The sequence below is a fragment of the Rhinatrema bivittatum genome, chromosome 6 (assembly GCF_901001135.1).
Source record: "Rhinatrema bivittatum chromosome 6, aRhiBiv1.1, whole genome shotgun sequence".
NCBI classification, from domain to species: Eukaryota; Metazoa; Chordata; class Amphibia; order Gymnophiona; family Rhinatrematidae; genus Rhinatrema; species Rhinatrema bivittatum.
The window spans coordinates 330,711,484-330,729,384 of NC_042620.1; the positions used below are offsets into that span (position 1 = coordinate 330,711,484).

Sequence of the window (17,901 nt, forward strand, 5' to 3'; positions counted from 1 at the left end):
GCGCGTTTAAGGGAGGAAGAAAGAGCGTTGTCAGCATCAGGTAACTATGCTCCTTCTCCCCCAACCTTTGAAGATCAATCGACCATGTCCTCTCAGGTCCAAAAACCGATCACCCAGGCCAGCACAGACAAGCCTCATTTATAGCTCCAATAGAAAGCGCCTTGGTCCAGACAAGTTCTAAAGGGCATGAAAAGCCAAAAGCAGTGGCAGAATCCACTACACAGGCTAGACCTACTATTATGCAGACTGATTGGGATGCGTTGAAGACTCCCTCTCAGCCTCCGAAGCAACATGTGTTGAAGACATCCATGATGCACTTGATGTACACATCACATGACGCTCCACCATGCGACGCATCCACTTAGATGATGCACATGACGCATCTAGCACCGAAGCACAGAGAATTGAAACAAGCATTGATAGGGGCTACGAAGCATGATGCAGCGAAGCCAAAGCACATGGCACAGGCACTAATTAAGAAGCCAAAAATAGACACACTGACTTGGATGACGCACCACAAGGATACACTGCAAAAGACAAAAACATCTTCAAAGGACTCTATAAATCAAAAAATCACTACAGCCCAAGATACAGTTAGAGTTGCATAAGAAAAAATGCCCTCCATTTCTTGAGGAGGCTCCAGGACAACAACATACTAAAGTGTGTTGAGACCATCATGGTGCCAATCCCCGCTTTGGCACAGGATGTTTTAGACCTAAAAAGCCTTTTAGAATGGGAGTGGTCATTTCCATCCCCTGTTCAACCACACTCCAGTGTGTCGTTCCAGTCTGTGGAAGAAGAGTTTATTCTGACCTTTTGCCAGTATCCATACAAAGAGGAGACACTAAGCCCACCTGCAAGAAGAACTATTCATAAGACACAAGGATATCATGACTGATCTGTCTCCTCTTATTCCTTCCAGACCTCCAAAATTTTCCATTTTAATGATGGCTATACCGCCTCCAAAACGCCAGTGTACCGCTTCTCCTCCTTTCCATTTAACTACCCAGGAGCACAGATTGGTACCAGTAGAGGATATCTCCTCTTTATCACCGGGCACAAAATCCTTCCAAGCGATGGAACAGATAACATCCATTTAAAAAAATGTCTTTTCTTCGCTACACCCTCAGGTGAAACCGAAGTTTTTTCGGCAAGAGTATCCTTCAAACCCTCAATTAAGGGAAAGTGTACCTTCACACTATCAAGAACCAGCATCTCCATTACTAGAGATTCCTATATCTCCGCCAACAGAGGATATCATTGACCTACCTAGTCCAACAGAGGAAACCAGCCCACATCTTTCACCACAGTATAAAGACCTACTGGACAGATTACCAATTAACTTAGTAAGCAATTCCACTGGCATTCCGTCCGAACCTCTGGAGGAACCCTGCCCCCCCCCCCCCCCCCCGAACACTCTTCTCCTCCAGAGGAACTAACCTATTCCACGTTCGTAGAAAAACTTGGAACAAAACATGGAAATCCACAAAATGCCAGACCCAAGATCAGAAGTCTTAGCATCTTAAAAATACTAGATATTTCTGCAGAACCTACAGCCCTATCATCACACAAAGTGCTGGATATGGTTCTAACAAAAACATGGGAGTCCCCTTTTTCTGAGTTACAAGTAGCACGAAAAGTAGGTCTCAAGTTTCGTCTAAAAAAAATCTCCACACTACGGAGTGGTACAATTGCCTCACGCCTCAGCATTAGAAGAGTCAGCCATGAAAAGAACTAAAAAGACCATATTCCTTTCTCCCCCAGGACCAGATTCCGTTCACCCCCAGGAAAAGACCATAAGATCCTAGACAATTTCAAAGTGTTCCAGAGCTCAATGCTAACTTTGAGAATTCAACAACATCAGTTCTACATGACTCAATATTTATATGAATGTGTGTAAAAACTGAAATCATTCCTGAGATCTGACACTGAGGAAGAGGAGGTAACCCCCCAGCCACTTCATGATCTAGAAGAGGGACAGACACATCCTCCAATCAGTTTACAAGGCCTTTGAAATCACAGCCCACACTCCAGCAACGCCATCAGAGAAGACGTGCACAAGGAATTGCCAGACCTCCCATGCCTTGGAGATAACCTCTTCGGCGATAAGTTACAAGAGACAGTCTTTCAAATTTAAGAATAGAACAGGCAGTTCAATCTTTGACCACAACCACAGAACAGCAAGGAACACCAAGAAGGTATTATACTCAGTATAAGTGTCCATATTACCAAAGAATGTATTTATTTATTAAAGAATTTGTATATACCGCTTATACAAACAAGTGTGAACTAAGCGGTTTACAATAGTAGCGAATAAAGATACAGAATACAATTTAATATAAAATAAAAAATACAGAATACAATTTAAAAAGAAAATAGTAAAAGTAGAAATATATCCACTCTACTGCATGTCTACCAGGCAACAAACCCAATCAGCACAACAAAGGAGACGCCAGAGAGACTGGAGACCGCAAAAGCAACAGCAACAACTGACAAAACCTCAACAACAAAACCTCAATCCAGCCACAGTTGCTAATTCAGATTGGGGGCAGAATAATTATTTCACAACTTGGTCCAACAGAACAATGGACAAGTGGACACTAAACATAATACGCCACAAGTACCATCTGGATTTCAAACAATACCTTTCTATTTCCCATTTAGTATCATCCCCTTGGGACCCATCCTACAGGCCGATACAGTACAGTGCGCTCCGGCAGAGCACACTGTTAACCCGCGATTGGACGCGCGTTTTTGACGCGCATTGAAAACGCGCATCCAACACCCCCCCCCCCCAAACCTAATAGCGCCCGCCACATGCAAATGCATGTTGATGGCCCTATTAGGTATTCCTGCGTGATACAGAAAGTAAAATGTGCAGCCAAGCCGTACATTTTACTTTAAGAAATTAGCGCCTACCCAAAGGTAGGCATTCATTTCTGCCGGCGCCAGGGAAGTGCACAGAAAAGCAGTTTTTACTGCTTTTCTGTGCACCCTCCGACTTAATATCATGGTGATATTAAGTCAGAGGCCCCAAAAATTTAAAAAAAAAAAAATTTTAAATGGGCCCGCAGCTCGCGGGTTGAAAACCGGACGCTCAATTTTGCCGGCGTCCGGTTTCCGAACCCGTGGCTGTTAGCAGGCTCAAGAACCGACGCCAGCAAAATTGAGCGTCGGCTGTCAAACCCGCTGACAGCCGCCGCTCCTGTCCAAAAAGAGGCGCTAGGGACGCGCTAGTGTCCCTAGCGTCTCTTTTTGCCGCAGACCCTAATTTAAATAAATTAATTTACTGTATCACGCGCACAGGAGAGTGTCCTGTGCACGTGCTGGGAGAGCGGGCGCTCACCCGCTCTCCCACGATTTTTACTGTATCGGCCCGCTAGTTAGTTCTCTTAACCCAAAACTAATTGCGCAGAATGCAATACAGAAAATAACAGCACCTCTATAAAACAGAGGTTAATACTCTTAATACTTTCTCATCCCTAAGAAAACTGAAGGCCTCCATCTGATTTTGGACCTCCATTCTCTCAACAAACATCTGCACAAAGAAAAATTCAAGATGACATTCCTAAATCAATACTACCATTCATACAACCCAACAATTGGATGTGTTCCCTGAGAAAAAAATGTGTGATGATTCACATGGATAATCAGGTAGCTATATTCTACATAAACAAAACAAGGAGAATCCGTTTCCTGAATATTATGCAGAGAAGCAGTGAGCAACCTGGGAATGAGCACCCTTCAAGCAACTTATCTACCGGGAATAGCGAATACAGAGGCTGATAGACTCAGCAGAATGTTTCACCCACACAACTGGTCCCTCAATCAGCAAGAAGCAAACAGCTTATTTCATCAATGGGGCTTTCTGTGGATAGACCTGTTTGCATCAGAATACAACAAAAAAGTTAACAGATTATGTTCCCTTCATCCAAGTCCAAACAAGGAAATCCAAGATGTGTTCCTCCTATCATGGTCCATGGAACTAGTCTATCTCCCAATTCCACTGATCACACGAACAGTGCAAAAATGCATTCAAAACAGGGTGTAAATGATTCTGATCGCTCTAGCATGACCAAGCAACCTTGGAATGCCTATCTCGTAACCTTTCTGTTCAGTCTCCAAGATCCCTATGAGATGAGCCAGATCTCCTGGCTCAGGAGGGGGAATCTCTTCTCCATTACATTCCTCCTCCCTTCACCTGACTATATGGATGTTGAACAGAAGGCTTTAACAAAATTCAGTTTACCAGAATCAATTCAAGACATTCTCATTTTCCTCCAGAAAACTGTCCATGTGCCGAATCTAGTCCTTCAAGTGGTGCTGGTACTCGATGTAGTGTAGTTCCAGTGCCATCGACCCTTACACTTGTGAACCTGAAACATTATTAACTATTCTTCATACATTATCTCAGTCAGGTCTAGCTACTTCTTCAATCAGAGTATACCTAAATGCTATTGCGGCATCCATCCATTTCAACACATCCACTCATCTCTCATTTCATGAAAGGTCTCCTTCAGTTTCGACCCGTTGACAGCCGACGCTCCGGGTCAAAAGGAGGCGCTAGGGATACGCTAGTGTCCCTAGTGCCTCCTTTTGCCCGTTTCTACCGCACCACCTAATTTAAATACAGAATCGCGTGCAGAGGTGAGTGGCCTGTGCGCGCGCCGGGAGAGTGGGCGTTCGTCCGCTCTCCCGTGGACTTTACTGAATCGGCCCATCTGTAATCTTGAACAGGCTGCTTACTTTCCCTGTGTGACTGTGATCAAGGCTCTCCGTTTCTCTGATTGGGGAGCATTGAAACCATATGATATGCCTTCCTCAGTGGACTGTAAGCAGTAGACATTATGTGGTAACTAGGTGATCTTGCTCCAATTTAAAGTTAAGACCAGTGCTAGCAAAATTTAATTTATTTTAAAGCTGTTCTATATACAAAGCAATTTTTTATTAAGCACATTCAAATATAATTCAAATAAAACAAGAATGTATACGTAGCCTGTGCTCTGGTCAGTTCCCAGTTAAACTAGTAATACGAGTTCTAACGTTGCAGGACGTTTTGCTAGTAGTATGCATGTCAAAGCTTCAGACCTAGTCATGACTAAATGTCCCTCTTCCTTATCTGTTTTGGAACGGCATTAGCTGGAGCCAACAAAGATTTTTGTCTGAGATTTAGGAGGCAAAACCAGTCTCCCATTCCATGCAGTTAATACAAAAATAAAACAGATCCTTTGTGTCTCTTTCTTATAGGCAAGGCCACGTGTGGAAATGGCAATACGTTAAACCTTAAGATGGTAACTTTTAATGCGACGCAGTGCGCACGTTCGTCGGCCCGTGCCCAGGGAGGACGCAGCCATTTTATAACAAATGCACGTACATGCGCGCGCCCTATAAAATAGCCTGGCCGTGCGCACATGTGCACGCAGTTTTAAGTGAGCGCGCGCCTCTGCGCGCAAGTGGCGCTTCTGCTGCATGAGCGGAGGGATTGTAAAAGCAACGCGCGCCGACGCCGTGGGCCGTTTTCCCAGTTCATTCCCAGTTTACCCAGTTAAAGGATAGGACTTTCAAACCTCCCCCCTAATTTAGTAGCCTCCCTTCTCCCCGTTACCACCAACCTTTAAAGCCCCCGCTGATCTGCAGAGTTTTTTTTGTTTTGCAACTTACGCATCATCCACGGCAGAAGTAAAGTTACTTGGGCAGGGACCCCCGGCGCGCGCCGGTGCGTGTAAGTATTTAGGTGCAAATAGTCACGGTAAAATCCCGGAGCACCCAAGGCCCCCTCCCAGACCACGCCTACGCCTCGCGCCTCTCTGGAAACTTGTCACGGGTGCGCGCAGCGGCACACACGCGCCCATCCCGGCGGCTTTTAGAATTCGCTCGGCGCACAGCTGGCCCGACGTATTCGTGCATCCCCTAACCGGTGCGCGCGCTGGGGCTTTTAAAATTCACCCGTAAAGCATCGGTGCCTTCTGCTGACTGTGGCACTGAAGCTTACCTGAAACGGTGGGCGCTGCCATATTGACAAGAGGCTGCAGAATTGGCAGGGGAAGGTATTTTATTCCCCAGTTAATAGCAGGGGAGGAGGAGGAGGAGGGAGGTGGGAGCTGAGGGACGCTATGGCCTGGGGTCCATCATTTCCTTGCACCCTAGAGAACTGATTTTGAAAAGCTATTTTTCATTTACTGGGTTTTGGGTTTTTTTTATTATTTAGAACAGATAATGAATATATTTTGTACATCTGGGTGGTCTTGTTTCGCCTTGCTGCTGCTTTGCTGTCTTACACCTTTAAATGAAGGAACTGCGTAGATTCTCCAGAGACCCTGAGACGCAGACCCGATGGTTTCGTTGGATTCGGATTTTAAATGCAATTCATTTTGCCTTTTCCAAACCTGAGCTCCAGGGGCGTTACAGTTCAGGTGCGGTAGTTAATTTCCCTGTCCTAGAGGACTTACAGTCTACGTTGTACTTCCTCGTGAAGGTAAGACAGTGTTGGGGCGACTGCACGCCTCTCTAGGCTTTTGTTACAGTGTCAGAGACGCAGGCTTAGGGGAAGCGGCCGGATTGCCTGTTTCAGTGGTCGTCTTTTCTTTTGGACCGTGGGGGGGGGGGGGGGGGGGGCGGGGGCAATTTTCACGTGGGGCAGAGTTTGCGGGTGCCTGCGGAGCAGCAGGCATGCTTTAAGCTCTGTTGAGGCAGGGTATTTTCAGAGCGCCGGTTTATGCAGGCAAATCATTATTTAGGTGTGTGGATGTCTTTTAAAAGTTCTCCTCCTGGGGCTGGATGAGTTTTGTTACTGCCCAGGAATCACCAGTGTTCTCTAGTGCCAAGAGCAAAACGAAATCCTGAGAAGTGATCAGAAATGCATAGGTTTCCAGGCGCCGTCTTTCGAACGGGATTCCCTAGAGCAGTGTAGGGGGGATCTAGAGTGTTTTCAGTGATATTCATTGTTCCAAAAAGTTAGGACTTGTAGTCTGTTGTGTAGAAAGTCTGGGTGCTAAAGGCTATGACCTTGGTTCTCCTGAGATTTACAAAACGCAGCAACGTTTAGCAGGCCTTTTCCTGATTTCGCTTGGCCTGCAGCGCACCGTTGAGCGGCCGCGTCCTTAATCACCTTTCCCTGCCCTTTCGCGCTCACTGGGACACGGCGACCTGCTTCCGGCTCCCGCCGTGCTGTAAACCGTTCACCGGGAGCGGTGGCGGAAACAGGGAACTGGGCACCTGGACGGGGGTTACAGAGTCCGAGAGAGGGACGGGGCTCACGGAGCCAGAGTCACTGTGGAGGGAGCCCAGGCCGTCGAACTGGGTGATTTTCTTCTTGAATAATTTCCTCTCCTTCGCTCTTCGGTTCTGGAACCAGATTTTTACCTGTAGCGTAAAACAAAAAAGGGGAGAAAACGTAAGCTTGTGACCGACAGAGAAGGAGCTCCGTCACCGCCAACGGGGAAAGTTAGTGAAGTTACTAGAAGTGTGAAATGCAAGCAACGCAATGCACCGCACGTCCCAAAGCAGACAGAGGAGCATGCAGCTCATCTGCCAAGCCACGGCTATTTCAGCGAAGAGAGCCCGCGCCACACAAACTCTCAGCTTTTCCGTGTGGTCACTGCCGTCGAATGGCAGATGAGGGTGGCGGGGCCTGGCCCGGCAGTGTTCTGACTGGGCTTCCAGCGCAGTCAGAACCATATTTTTTCTATTGTGGCTGCAGTGCAATGAGCCTTCATTTGCAGCCGCATAAGGGTTTTCCACACTTTTAATTCTCTCGCACTGCCAGCCAGCCCGGCTGTCCCGGTGGATTATCCTCGGCTAGGGGCCACCCACATGCACTTCTTCTGGAACTCGGTGCACATGTAACCATGAGTCTCTTGTGCGGTAACTGAGATTCCTTCCCCCCACCCCCCAGGGGCTGTGAGTGCTACTTTTGCAGCATCCCCAGCCCTGGCCGTGCTGCAGAACAAGAATCAAAGCCAGGTCAACACTGCCCGTGAGCCGCTGGGCCAGTCCGCGGCAGGTTTGCTAACCAAGCGTTCTCTCTGAGAAAGGAACTTGACTGAAAGTATCACATTTTTAATTTTAAAAAAATCTGTAAAATGTATTTTCCCCATTGAGCCCTCCCGCTCTATAGAATTCCATCCAGCCAGCTTTTAATTAAATTAAATTAATTAATATCAGGACCTCGTGTGAGTCTAAACGCCAGAAATGATTGAGCAATGAATGTCGGTTTCCGGTATCGTTTGTGACGTTTACCAGGCTCGTCATTTTCGGGGAATGAAAAGGGGATGTGACGCATAGGGCCGGAGCAGACATTATGGGACAGTAGTGCCTGCATTTTCAAGAAGTGCCCCCCCCCCCCCCCCCCCCCTTGTACCTGTCTCTCGGAAAGTCTCAGGTTGGCCGCCAGCTCAGATTTCCTCCTGATGGTAATGTATTTGTTATAGTGGAATTCCTTCTCCAGCTCCAGCCTCTGGTGGTCCGTGTACACCACCCGGTATTTCTCCTTGGTGCGTGTTTTACCTGCGAGGAAGGAAAGGACAGATTTTTTAAACCAAAGGATGGCACACCCTCACCCGCGTCCGGGCAGGTCAGGCTGGTCAAACCCCCGGGAGTGGTAGAGAACCCCCTTTCCACTGGAAACAGCTGGCTTAGCAGTGGCTGATCGGCAGAGTTGTGCGTAAATTAACGCCTGCTCTGGAAATACGGTGACACGAAGTGACAAATCAGAGTAGGCTGCTCGTTAAGTTCCCCCCACCCCCCCGGCATTGAGTTGATGGCAGCCCACTCTGTAGCTTTATTTGGTTCAGCCACGGTCCCTACTAATTTGTTTAATGGCATCACCAAAACAGATCGCATGTGTTTTTCTTTCACTGGGTGGGTAATATATTTGTTTTACACTTGGATACCTGTGGAACTTTAATGACCTACTTGACCCTTTCAAGGTTTGCTTTGATCTTGTCCAAACCAGTTTTGATGTGGATTTTCGCCTCCTAGTGTAGGACAAAGCTCCCTAAAGCAGTGCCCTAAGCTCTATTGAGGTGTTAATGCAGGGCACAGGGGCTACAAAGAGCCTACAAGGTGAGCTCACAGAGCAACGCCTTTCACATTCAGCAGCCATAAACAAATGCCAGGCCCTTTCATCTCGAGAGTGCGTTTTTCTGAAACTTAATAAGAGCGCTTTTACCAGAAAACTGCGGATTCTGTTCGTAGGTAACACAGCGCCAACGTCTCTCTCTGCCCGGTGATATCAACGCACAGCTAGCACTCGCTCATATTTAACACTCGCGCGAGCACAAAATCTACATCATTTGCTCTTTATTTTATTTCCTTAAGATATTTCTGTGCCGCTTAACCCGAATACACACACGGATGCCCAAAGCGTTGGATGAAACATTAAAACCCAACAATATGAATAAAACAATTAAAAAAAAAACAAACCCAAAAAACCAACCCACAATTGGCTGCCACAATGGAACCTATCGCTCAGCTGAGGGACAGAGCTACGTTTTTAACTTTTTCCTGAAAATCGAGTGCCTGATACTTCACTTTCGATGCATATCCAGCATAGCTCTCTGCTTCAACGGCAGGGGAGAAGAAAAAACTGATACTTCACGCATATCCAGCATAGCTCTCTGCTTCAACGGCAGGGGAGAAGAAAAACAACCAATAAGGGCTGTATAACATAATCTGGGTAAAACAAATAAGCATGGGTGTAGCTTGCTTATTGCGGCGGTTACTACCCCTACTACCCCCTAACTAATCAAGCTAGATATTTCACTTGGATGCAGCTCCATCACTGCTCTCTACATTAATGGTGGGGGAGGAAGGGAAATAGAACCAAGAGCTAAGAGAAACAGATAAGTATGAGAGAAAAAATGTGTGAAGCTTGCTGGGCAGACTGGATGGGCCGTTTGGTCTTCTTCTGCCGTCATTTCTATGTTTCTATGTTTCTATGAGTAATTCAGCTCTGTCCCCTAATCCAGCGGACGTTTATTCCAAAGCTGCAGAGCCTCCAAGGAAAACGGTTCTGCTGTGCAACGTAGCCTTTCTCATCGCCTTAAAGGAAGGGATCACAAGTTAAGGCCATCTGTAAGGATACCTGTTTTTAATGCATAATAATACATTTGTGCTTACATCATCTACCAGTGTGGGTGGCTTCCATATTATTACTTCCAGGGGTTCCCTGGGATAAAAGAGAGGAAAAAAAGGCAATGTACTAACAATTGGCCTACATCTGTAAAATCAAGTCAGCAAGATAGGGGTGAGGGGCAGGAACTACCTAACCTTGGGCAAATTAGGAAGAGTCCTGCAGGGATATGTAATGACCATCACAGGCATGGTTTCTAAATTCATATAATGTAATAAGCAAATATAATTAAAAAAAAAAATCTCCTCTGTCTCATATAAAACAGTTTTTAACAACAGAAGATACAGTCCCTGCACAGTTTCCACAGTTATTTTTTTTTTAATCGCATGTTCTATCTACGGCTTATTGTAATGTAATGACCTTGCTTTATGTGTGCCTGTTTGTGCCTTCTCCTTTATTTGCTGATGAGACAAAGTAGGATAGACCGTGGTAACTGCCCCTCTCAGGTGCATAAACCCCCTCAGCCAGCTATGTTATGGGCACTAGGGCTAGTAGTACACTTGGTATTGTAGGCAAACAGAGTTTGCCTCTGTTTAGACTAATAATCTGAAGAGAGAACCTTCCCACCCCACCTCTCCAGAGACATCACAAATATTATAGGCCCCCATTTCATTCACAATGCTTCGGACCATTTCAGAATGTCCTACATGGACAAAGTAGTGCCTTACACGTACAGAAATGTGCACCTGTATGTTTCTTTATATGTACAGAATGTCTTTACAGGCACAGATACCTAACATGACAGCAAATGAACACGGCAAGACTCATTCATTTTGTCCATTTCCCATGACTGTGTCAGTACTGCAGGTCTGTTTGATTTGATGCTTTACATTCCAATCCTCACATCAATTAAGGCCTAGGCAGTATTGCAACAGGAGTGAAAAATGGGCAGCTTGGAGGCGTCCTGCATGCTTTTCTTGTTCGGTTCCCTCAAAGACGGTGACTTCAAGCTTGTAAAAAAAATGGGAGTTAAAATTTAGCAGGTTAATCCTGGTTTCTCAATAATTTTGAAAAATGCGTCCTGGATTGGAAAGGGGGGGGGGGGGGGAAAAGGGAACCAGGCCTTTCCCCATTCACCTTGGTCATAAAATTCAGAGGAGCACTTCTTCGGGAGACAATAAAAGCGAGGAGCAGGCCTCTTTATGTGCTGTGAAAATCATCACCCTTTCCGGCCATATAACTCCCGCAGAAAGGAGGGAGAAAAGAGAGAGGGACCGGGCTGCATATCAAAGCCACGGGAAGAAGTGTTAAAAGGGGGCCTGCTGCCTCTTACTGACAGATAGGCCTCAAAATCCAAGACAGATAAAAACAGGCCTCAAACAAGTTTACAGAGAGCTGAATTACCATGAGAAGAAGCCCATACTTTTTTTCTCTCATAGTTTGCTCAGGAGTTGCATTCTGCATTTGTATTAAACTTGCATCTTTTTTTTTTTTTTTTAATATTGAATACCTTTCATTTAATAAATTAGGATTAATAAAATCTTCAGCTTATTTCAGACATTAGCACAAATGCTTTGACATTTTGGTTCATTCTTCATCCCACAGCTCCTTCTCTAAATGTAAGGTGTTAGGCACATGCACAACGTAAGTAAGAAGGCAAGGATTTGTGAATTAGGCTGTAATAACACGAGTAGTAGGTGTTTGAAGAAGCAGACCATCAGCTAGAATGGTCAACATTCGCACACTTGGAGGTGATTGTCCTATATTTTTGTTTGAGAAGGGGTCAAATTTTTTCATATTTTTCTGGAAGAGAGAAAAAAAAATCTATCTCATCCAGTTTGTTTGAGTGCAGCTTTGAGACAGGTAGGGGCAATTTGTAAAGTCACGGAGAAGCTAAGATGTAAGATATACAGCTATTATTAGGATAATTTATAGCCTCGACCTCGCCTAGGTTGTGGATGAAAATTAGCCTAAAATAACTTTTGCCATCTCTTTGGTCACTGAATGGCCTACTGAAAATGTGACATTCTTCCCTCCAAGTATTAAGTTAGGTACCCCCCCCCCCCCCTAGTGTCTTCTCAACGTTTTGGGGTAGTTGTAAGCAGTTTGTAATTAATTTTTGGATTTTTAACTCACACACACATTATTATTCAGATACAGTACATCCCTGCCCCAAAGAGCTTATAATTTTAGTGGGTATCTGATGCAGACGGCAATAACTGTAACTTAGCCAAGGTCACAGGGAGCGTTGGTGGGGGAAGTGGGATCTGAATTCTTGTTTCTCTGGCTTTCAACCCATTGCTCTAACCATTAGGCCACTCCTCCACTGTAGTACTTTTATTTTGCTTTATATAAATTTCCTGTTTCATTTTATCTTCTTTACAATGTGCACTCTATTACATGAAGAAAACATAGACACATCTGTGTTCAAGGTTTAGACATTATTTTTACATCTTGCAAAAAATATTTGTTGACTTTATTCAGTAAAAAGCAATATCCTCAAAAAGCCTAGGTTTCTCCATGGTATTAAAATCCAATGGGGCCAAATTCAACTATAAGCCCTGGACAGATGACCAGCCTGTGATTTATCAGGCCCATGATGTCAAAACTTCAATATACAGATTAGTTTCTTTTGTATATGTGCTGGGCATAATCATCATTCTGGGCTGTATTGGATAAATATTTTCCTTTTTCTGTTATATGTTTACAGCAGAAATCCTGAGGGTCTGATCTTAACCCTTAACCCTATACAGCTTTTTGGGGACCATAAAATCCTTTTCGTGTTGAGAATGCACTCCTGTTTCAAAAGGTTGGAGCTAGGCTATGATGCATTTCCATTTATCCAGAAAAAAAAGATCAACATAGGTCCAACGCTATGCAGCATGTAGTTGTGCATGCTAGGATACAATTGTTCTCTTTTAGCAACTGATGACATCCAGGGACAGAGTGAATGCTAGACATATCCTCCCCCAACAGATGTTACCCTGGTTTGCTCAAAATATCAATCCTGAGATTAAAATCAGAAAGATTTGGTTATTTGCTTATTTGGTTCGGTCTAGCTGCCGTTTCCCTTTTTTTTTTTTTTTTTAAAGAAAATTGATGACTCTGCTGTTTCAGTATAGCCCTTTATATTTTCTTTTATTTATTTATTCATTCAGTTTGATAATTACCTGATATTAAAACCTCCAAAAGGTTCACAATAATAAAAGCAACATAAAATGCAATCATATAATCATGCCAATAAAACAATAAAGAAAAATAAAACAAACGAATCTAATCAAATCATTAAAAATAATAAACATAATTCACTACCCCACACCCCCAGCATTCAGAACATAACATGCAAGGCCTGCTTTCTTAGGGAAGAAGGACTTCTTAAAAAGCTTGGACTGTCGCTAGCAATATTTCTATAGGGATATTGATGCAGTTTATTATACCATTTAGATTTTTCTGACATTGCATAATGGGAAGCCTCTGGATACAGGCCTGTGGCAGAATTGTTTCTTTGTTGTTCGTTTTTTTTTTGTCGCCTACAAATATTTATTGCACCAGGCACAGTGGCATACCACTTCAAAGTGATTTACGACTTCCTGTATCTCTTCCCTTTGATTCCCCGTTGGGATCGATTTCTGTGTTTTCTTTCCTAGGCAAATAACAAAAAAATAAACTAAACTTCCTAATGTCAAAAATGTTTTCTAACAAGGGGGGGAAAAAAAAAAAGTGTGCTGGAGCAGGGATGACTTTTGTACTGGATTTTACCGGGGAATCTGGGAGCACAGAGACTTCCAGACGGTGCCCCCTGACGCGATTAAGGATGAACTGGCGTTGTGTTGCTCGGAGTCATGTTTAGATAATTTTATGTTATATTCATTTTCTTTTCTAGACTACTTTTCGTGTAATCTTAGAGGGCCTTATTAAAAAAAAAAAAAAAAAAAAGGAGGTTTTCCCCCATTCCGTGTCTATAAAAAAATCTTTTTTTTTTTTCAATAAGGTCTGTAAATGTCTTTGGTACACAATTTCATCACATTATCTTTTGCTTTGAGCTGCTCATTCTGCTTGCATTAAATTAGTCCAATGAGAAGGTATCACCCTGTCTGCTTTTGTTTGTTGACCTTTATTGCTGTGCATCAGATCACAAAAATGATTTTTTAATTTAAAAAAATTTTTTTTTACAAAGGTTGTACACTTTGCTCTCATCTCACCAGCAGTACAACTTATTACTGGCACATGCTCTGTAAAGTTGACACCCGATTATTAGGAATTCTCATTTGCTGCAGGAGCAGCCCTTTCAGGGGGATTCCCTACTAAGACAGACAGACTTTTCCCGGGTGACCGTTTTCCTAAGCATAAAGAGACATTTCCCACAGATGCAGCAGTGAGCGTGACCCTGTGCACACAACTATTTTGATCGGTCTTCTCTTAACTTTTTATGTGATGCAATTGTGTTAATTGTGTGAATGAGGCATTTCTAATGCAAGCAGCCAAGAGGGACACTTGTAAAGCCATGTTTGCATTTAAACAACCTGATTGCTCAGCTCAGAAGTGCAGTACAGGCACACGGCCCCGCCAGCTGTGCAGGTAGCGCGGTAGAAACTTTTCCCTGAGAATGCATAGCCGTGATATAAACTACTGTGCTCGGCTTCCCTGTGCGGCCACGGTGCAGGTCCTTGATGAGCCTCCAAGGCAGCCAGATTCTGCCCGGCAGGCTCTAAGAGGTCAGTCGGGTACAGTGCAGACCCTGAAATTATGGGGGGGAATCGGTGTGGTCAATAAAAGGTGCGTTCTCTTGCTAGAGGTGAGTATAAGTGCTGCACTGCACGCCCTTGGAGCACTGCAGGGGACAGATGGCTTTTCGGTTTCAGTGCTCCTGTGGCTCTCACGAGGCAACATGTTTGAAAAGTGATTTCAAGTTGCTTTCAGAGATGCAAAGTGAATTTTTTTTTTTAGCTTTGGAATATTTAAAGCTCACCTGAGATTGACTGCAAAGCGAGCACTGATTGCAGAGTGTGCTGTGTACGGAAACCTCTGAGGACTTACAGACATTTTTGGCTAATTCGGGAGGTTATGAGTTGCAGAGAAGTACCGGCCAGAGGATTTCCATCCCTGCTCGTGGTACACGGGTAATGACACGGTTTTGAAGGAGCATTTAGCGTGGAGCAGGGCTGAGATGAGGTGCTGTGCACCTCCGTGAAAAGAGAAATAGTGCTTTACTGGAGGCCTTAATTTCCGAGTGTAATTTGGGAGCCGTGTTCTGGGTGCCATGTTGTCCGCTGACTCCTGGACCCGGGCATCATGCACGTCAGGGTGGGGAGACAGTGCTGTATGACCAGGCTCAGTGGGGAGCCAGAGTGGCAGCAGGCAGGGGAACGCAGCAGTCCCTGCTGCATGCCTGGCCCTTAAATCACCCAGAAAATAACATTTTATGCCTTCCTTTACGCAGAAGAAAAACAGACATTTTCATGCAAGCTCCCTTTTCCTTGGGGTACACGTAGAGCATTTCGCCTCAGCTTGCTTTCAGGGAAGAGAAGGGGAAGCCCTAACCCAGCCGAGACTGGTGGCACCAGTAAAGGAAGCAAGCTGGGCAGATTAGCTGCACCTTTACCTTCCTCATCTGCTGTCGCGGTGTACCTTTCTGTTAAGCTGGGTCGAAGTGCCTCTTTTAAGTGGAAAAAGTACAGGACCGTGCTCGATTAAATTGGAAACTTGACTTTTTTTTTTCCCATGCAATAGTCTGATTGCGTTTGAGCTCAGATTTGTGCAGTCAGGGATATATGATCCAGGCTGTTCAGCTAGGGAAGAGCATCCACTTCTAAAATCCAGTTTCTTATTCTCTACAAATGCGTGGCTTTTCAATATCCCATATACTCTCTTATCCATACCAGAAAATAGGAAACGGCGTCTTTCACAAATGCTAGGTTTTGATTTATATTTGCTTGGAAATTTGATAAACCAGAACCTATTACAAAGTTGGAAATTTGTCACATCTGGACTAATTGTATCTAGTGAAATTTCCCCTTGCAATGTATTAGTAAGGCCAGTCTGAATGTAAACTTTAGCAGCTAGCAGAAAAGTGTTAGTACCTACCTACAATGAAATTCCAGCAAAGCTTCAACATAAAAATATATCCAAGAAAGTGCCTTAATTAGTACTAACGTTCATAAGCAGTAAGAGCCAGATTTAAAGTGTGAGAAACAAATAGTAATCCCAACACAGACCTACAAAATTTGCAAATATTTTGTCTGCACATTGAATTTGTGATTGAGCTGAACTAAAAGCTGATACAAGAAAGAAAGAACAAACAAAAAAAACCCAAAATCTCCTTTGTTAAAATTATTCGGTATTATAAAATGATATAACATAATCCGTGGATGCGCCACAAATCGTTTAACGTGCACAGCTGTTAAAACAGTGCAAGTGTAGGTCAAAGCGTAAATTTGGTACCAGGGCAAAATCTACGTGAAAAAAAAAAAGTATTATGCTTGCTGAAAGATGCACAGACAGTGCTGCCAGGGTTTAACCCAGTCTTTCAAACTGGCCCTAAATTGGCTTTGAGACCGTTGGGTTATTATTCACAAAAAGCTGGTACAGAGCACAAAAAGAGAGCTTTCTTCAAAAGAGGGGTAACAGTACCTCCCATTTGGTCTAAAGAAAAATTAAAAAAAAATGATTGAGATTGTTCGGGAGGAGCAAATTGAGAGCCCTTGTTTGGATAGAATTTGGTTTGCTTACCAGTGGAGGTGGACTGTACTGTTTTCCCCATCCATTCGTAGGAACTGTGCCTCTGGTTGCTGGGTGAGATTTGCATTCTGTGAATGGTGTCTACTGAGGGTAAAATCCCAGATCCAGGAGGGGGGGGGTAATAAGGAGCTGTAGTCGGGGGAGCTGTAGGAAACCTGCCCGGGAGATAAACCAGTGAGGGGGGCAGGGACGGCGCTGGAAGGTCCCGGGTCATACGCGCTCCAGTCCTCCCTCGGCGCGCCGTAGTGAGGTCCCCATCCCGCAGAGGATTGCCCGTGGTGGTGGTGATGGTGGCTGTTGCTCTCCGCCCCAGGCGCGGGGTGGTATCCCACGTAGTCCGAGTACGCCGGCGCGGGGACGAAGTTCTGCGCTGGGAGGCCGCCGCTGCTGGCGCACCTCAGGGATCCCGGGTACATGCTGCTTTCTCTCCCCAGAGGATAGCCCCCAGACCCGATTTTCATAGCTGGACTGCGTCTTGCTGGGGCATCCTGCCGCTTGGCTGGCCTTTGATCTCTCCCACACTCCCCCCGTCTCCAGCCCTGACTGGCCCTATAAATGAGTCACGCTTGCCCTGATGTTCTCTTTACTATACATGATTAACAATAGTGTAACCAGGTGCTGGTGGTTAACAGTTTACTAAGGGTCCGCCTGATGTCACAGATACTACCTTCCCACAAAATGACATTTGCATTCAAATGAAGGGCTGATTATCTGACCAACCCCACCTTGCTGTGACTTCTCCTGCTTCCTATTTTTACAGATCTCCCCCCCCCTCCCCCCCCCCTCCCCATCACCCCCTTCCTCACTTCCACTTTCTTCTGGCTTCAAGGTCTTCTTACATCTCTGAAAAAAAAAAATGTGCGGGCAGTGCTGTAAATATAGCAAACATCTGTGCCGTTTTTACTTCAGGGCACTAGAGTGAACTGCCTCCCCCCCACCCCCTAAAATATATTTGCGCAAAATCCGAACCATGATTATCCTGGTCTGCAGTGAAATCCCTATGGGGGCAAGAACATTTTCAAAGGGAAAGCGCAGTACAGATTTCCTTTTTGAAAATGCAGACTAACGGGGGGGGGGGGGGGGAGCAGGGC

General features: G+C 44.9%; 1 protein-coding gene across 1 annotated transcript; it reads right to left on the reverse strand.

Moving 5' to 3' along the window:
- Nucleotides 1-7,128: 7,128 nt before the first annotated feature.
- LOC115094727 (homeobox protein CDX-4-like) lies at nt 7,129-17,271 on the reverse strand. The gene is given in 4 exon segments (XM_029607985.1): nt 7,129-7,362; nt 8,360-8,505; nt 16,802-16,928; nt 16,930-17,271. Coding segments are annotated over 4 exon segments (849 nt in total).
- Nucleotides 17,272-17,901: the final 630 nt, after the last annotated feature.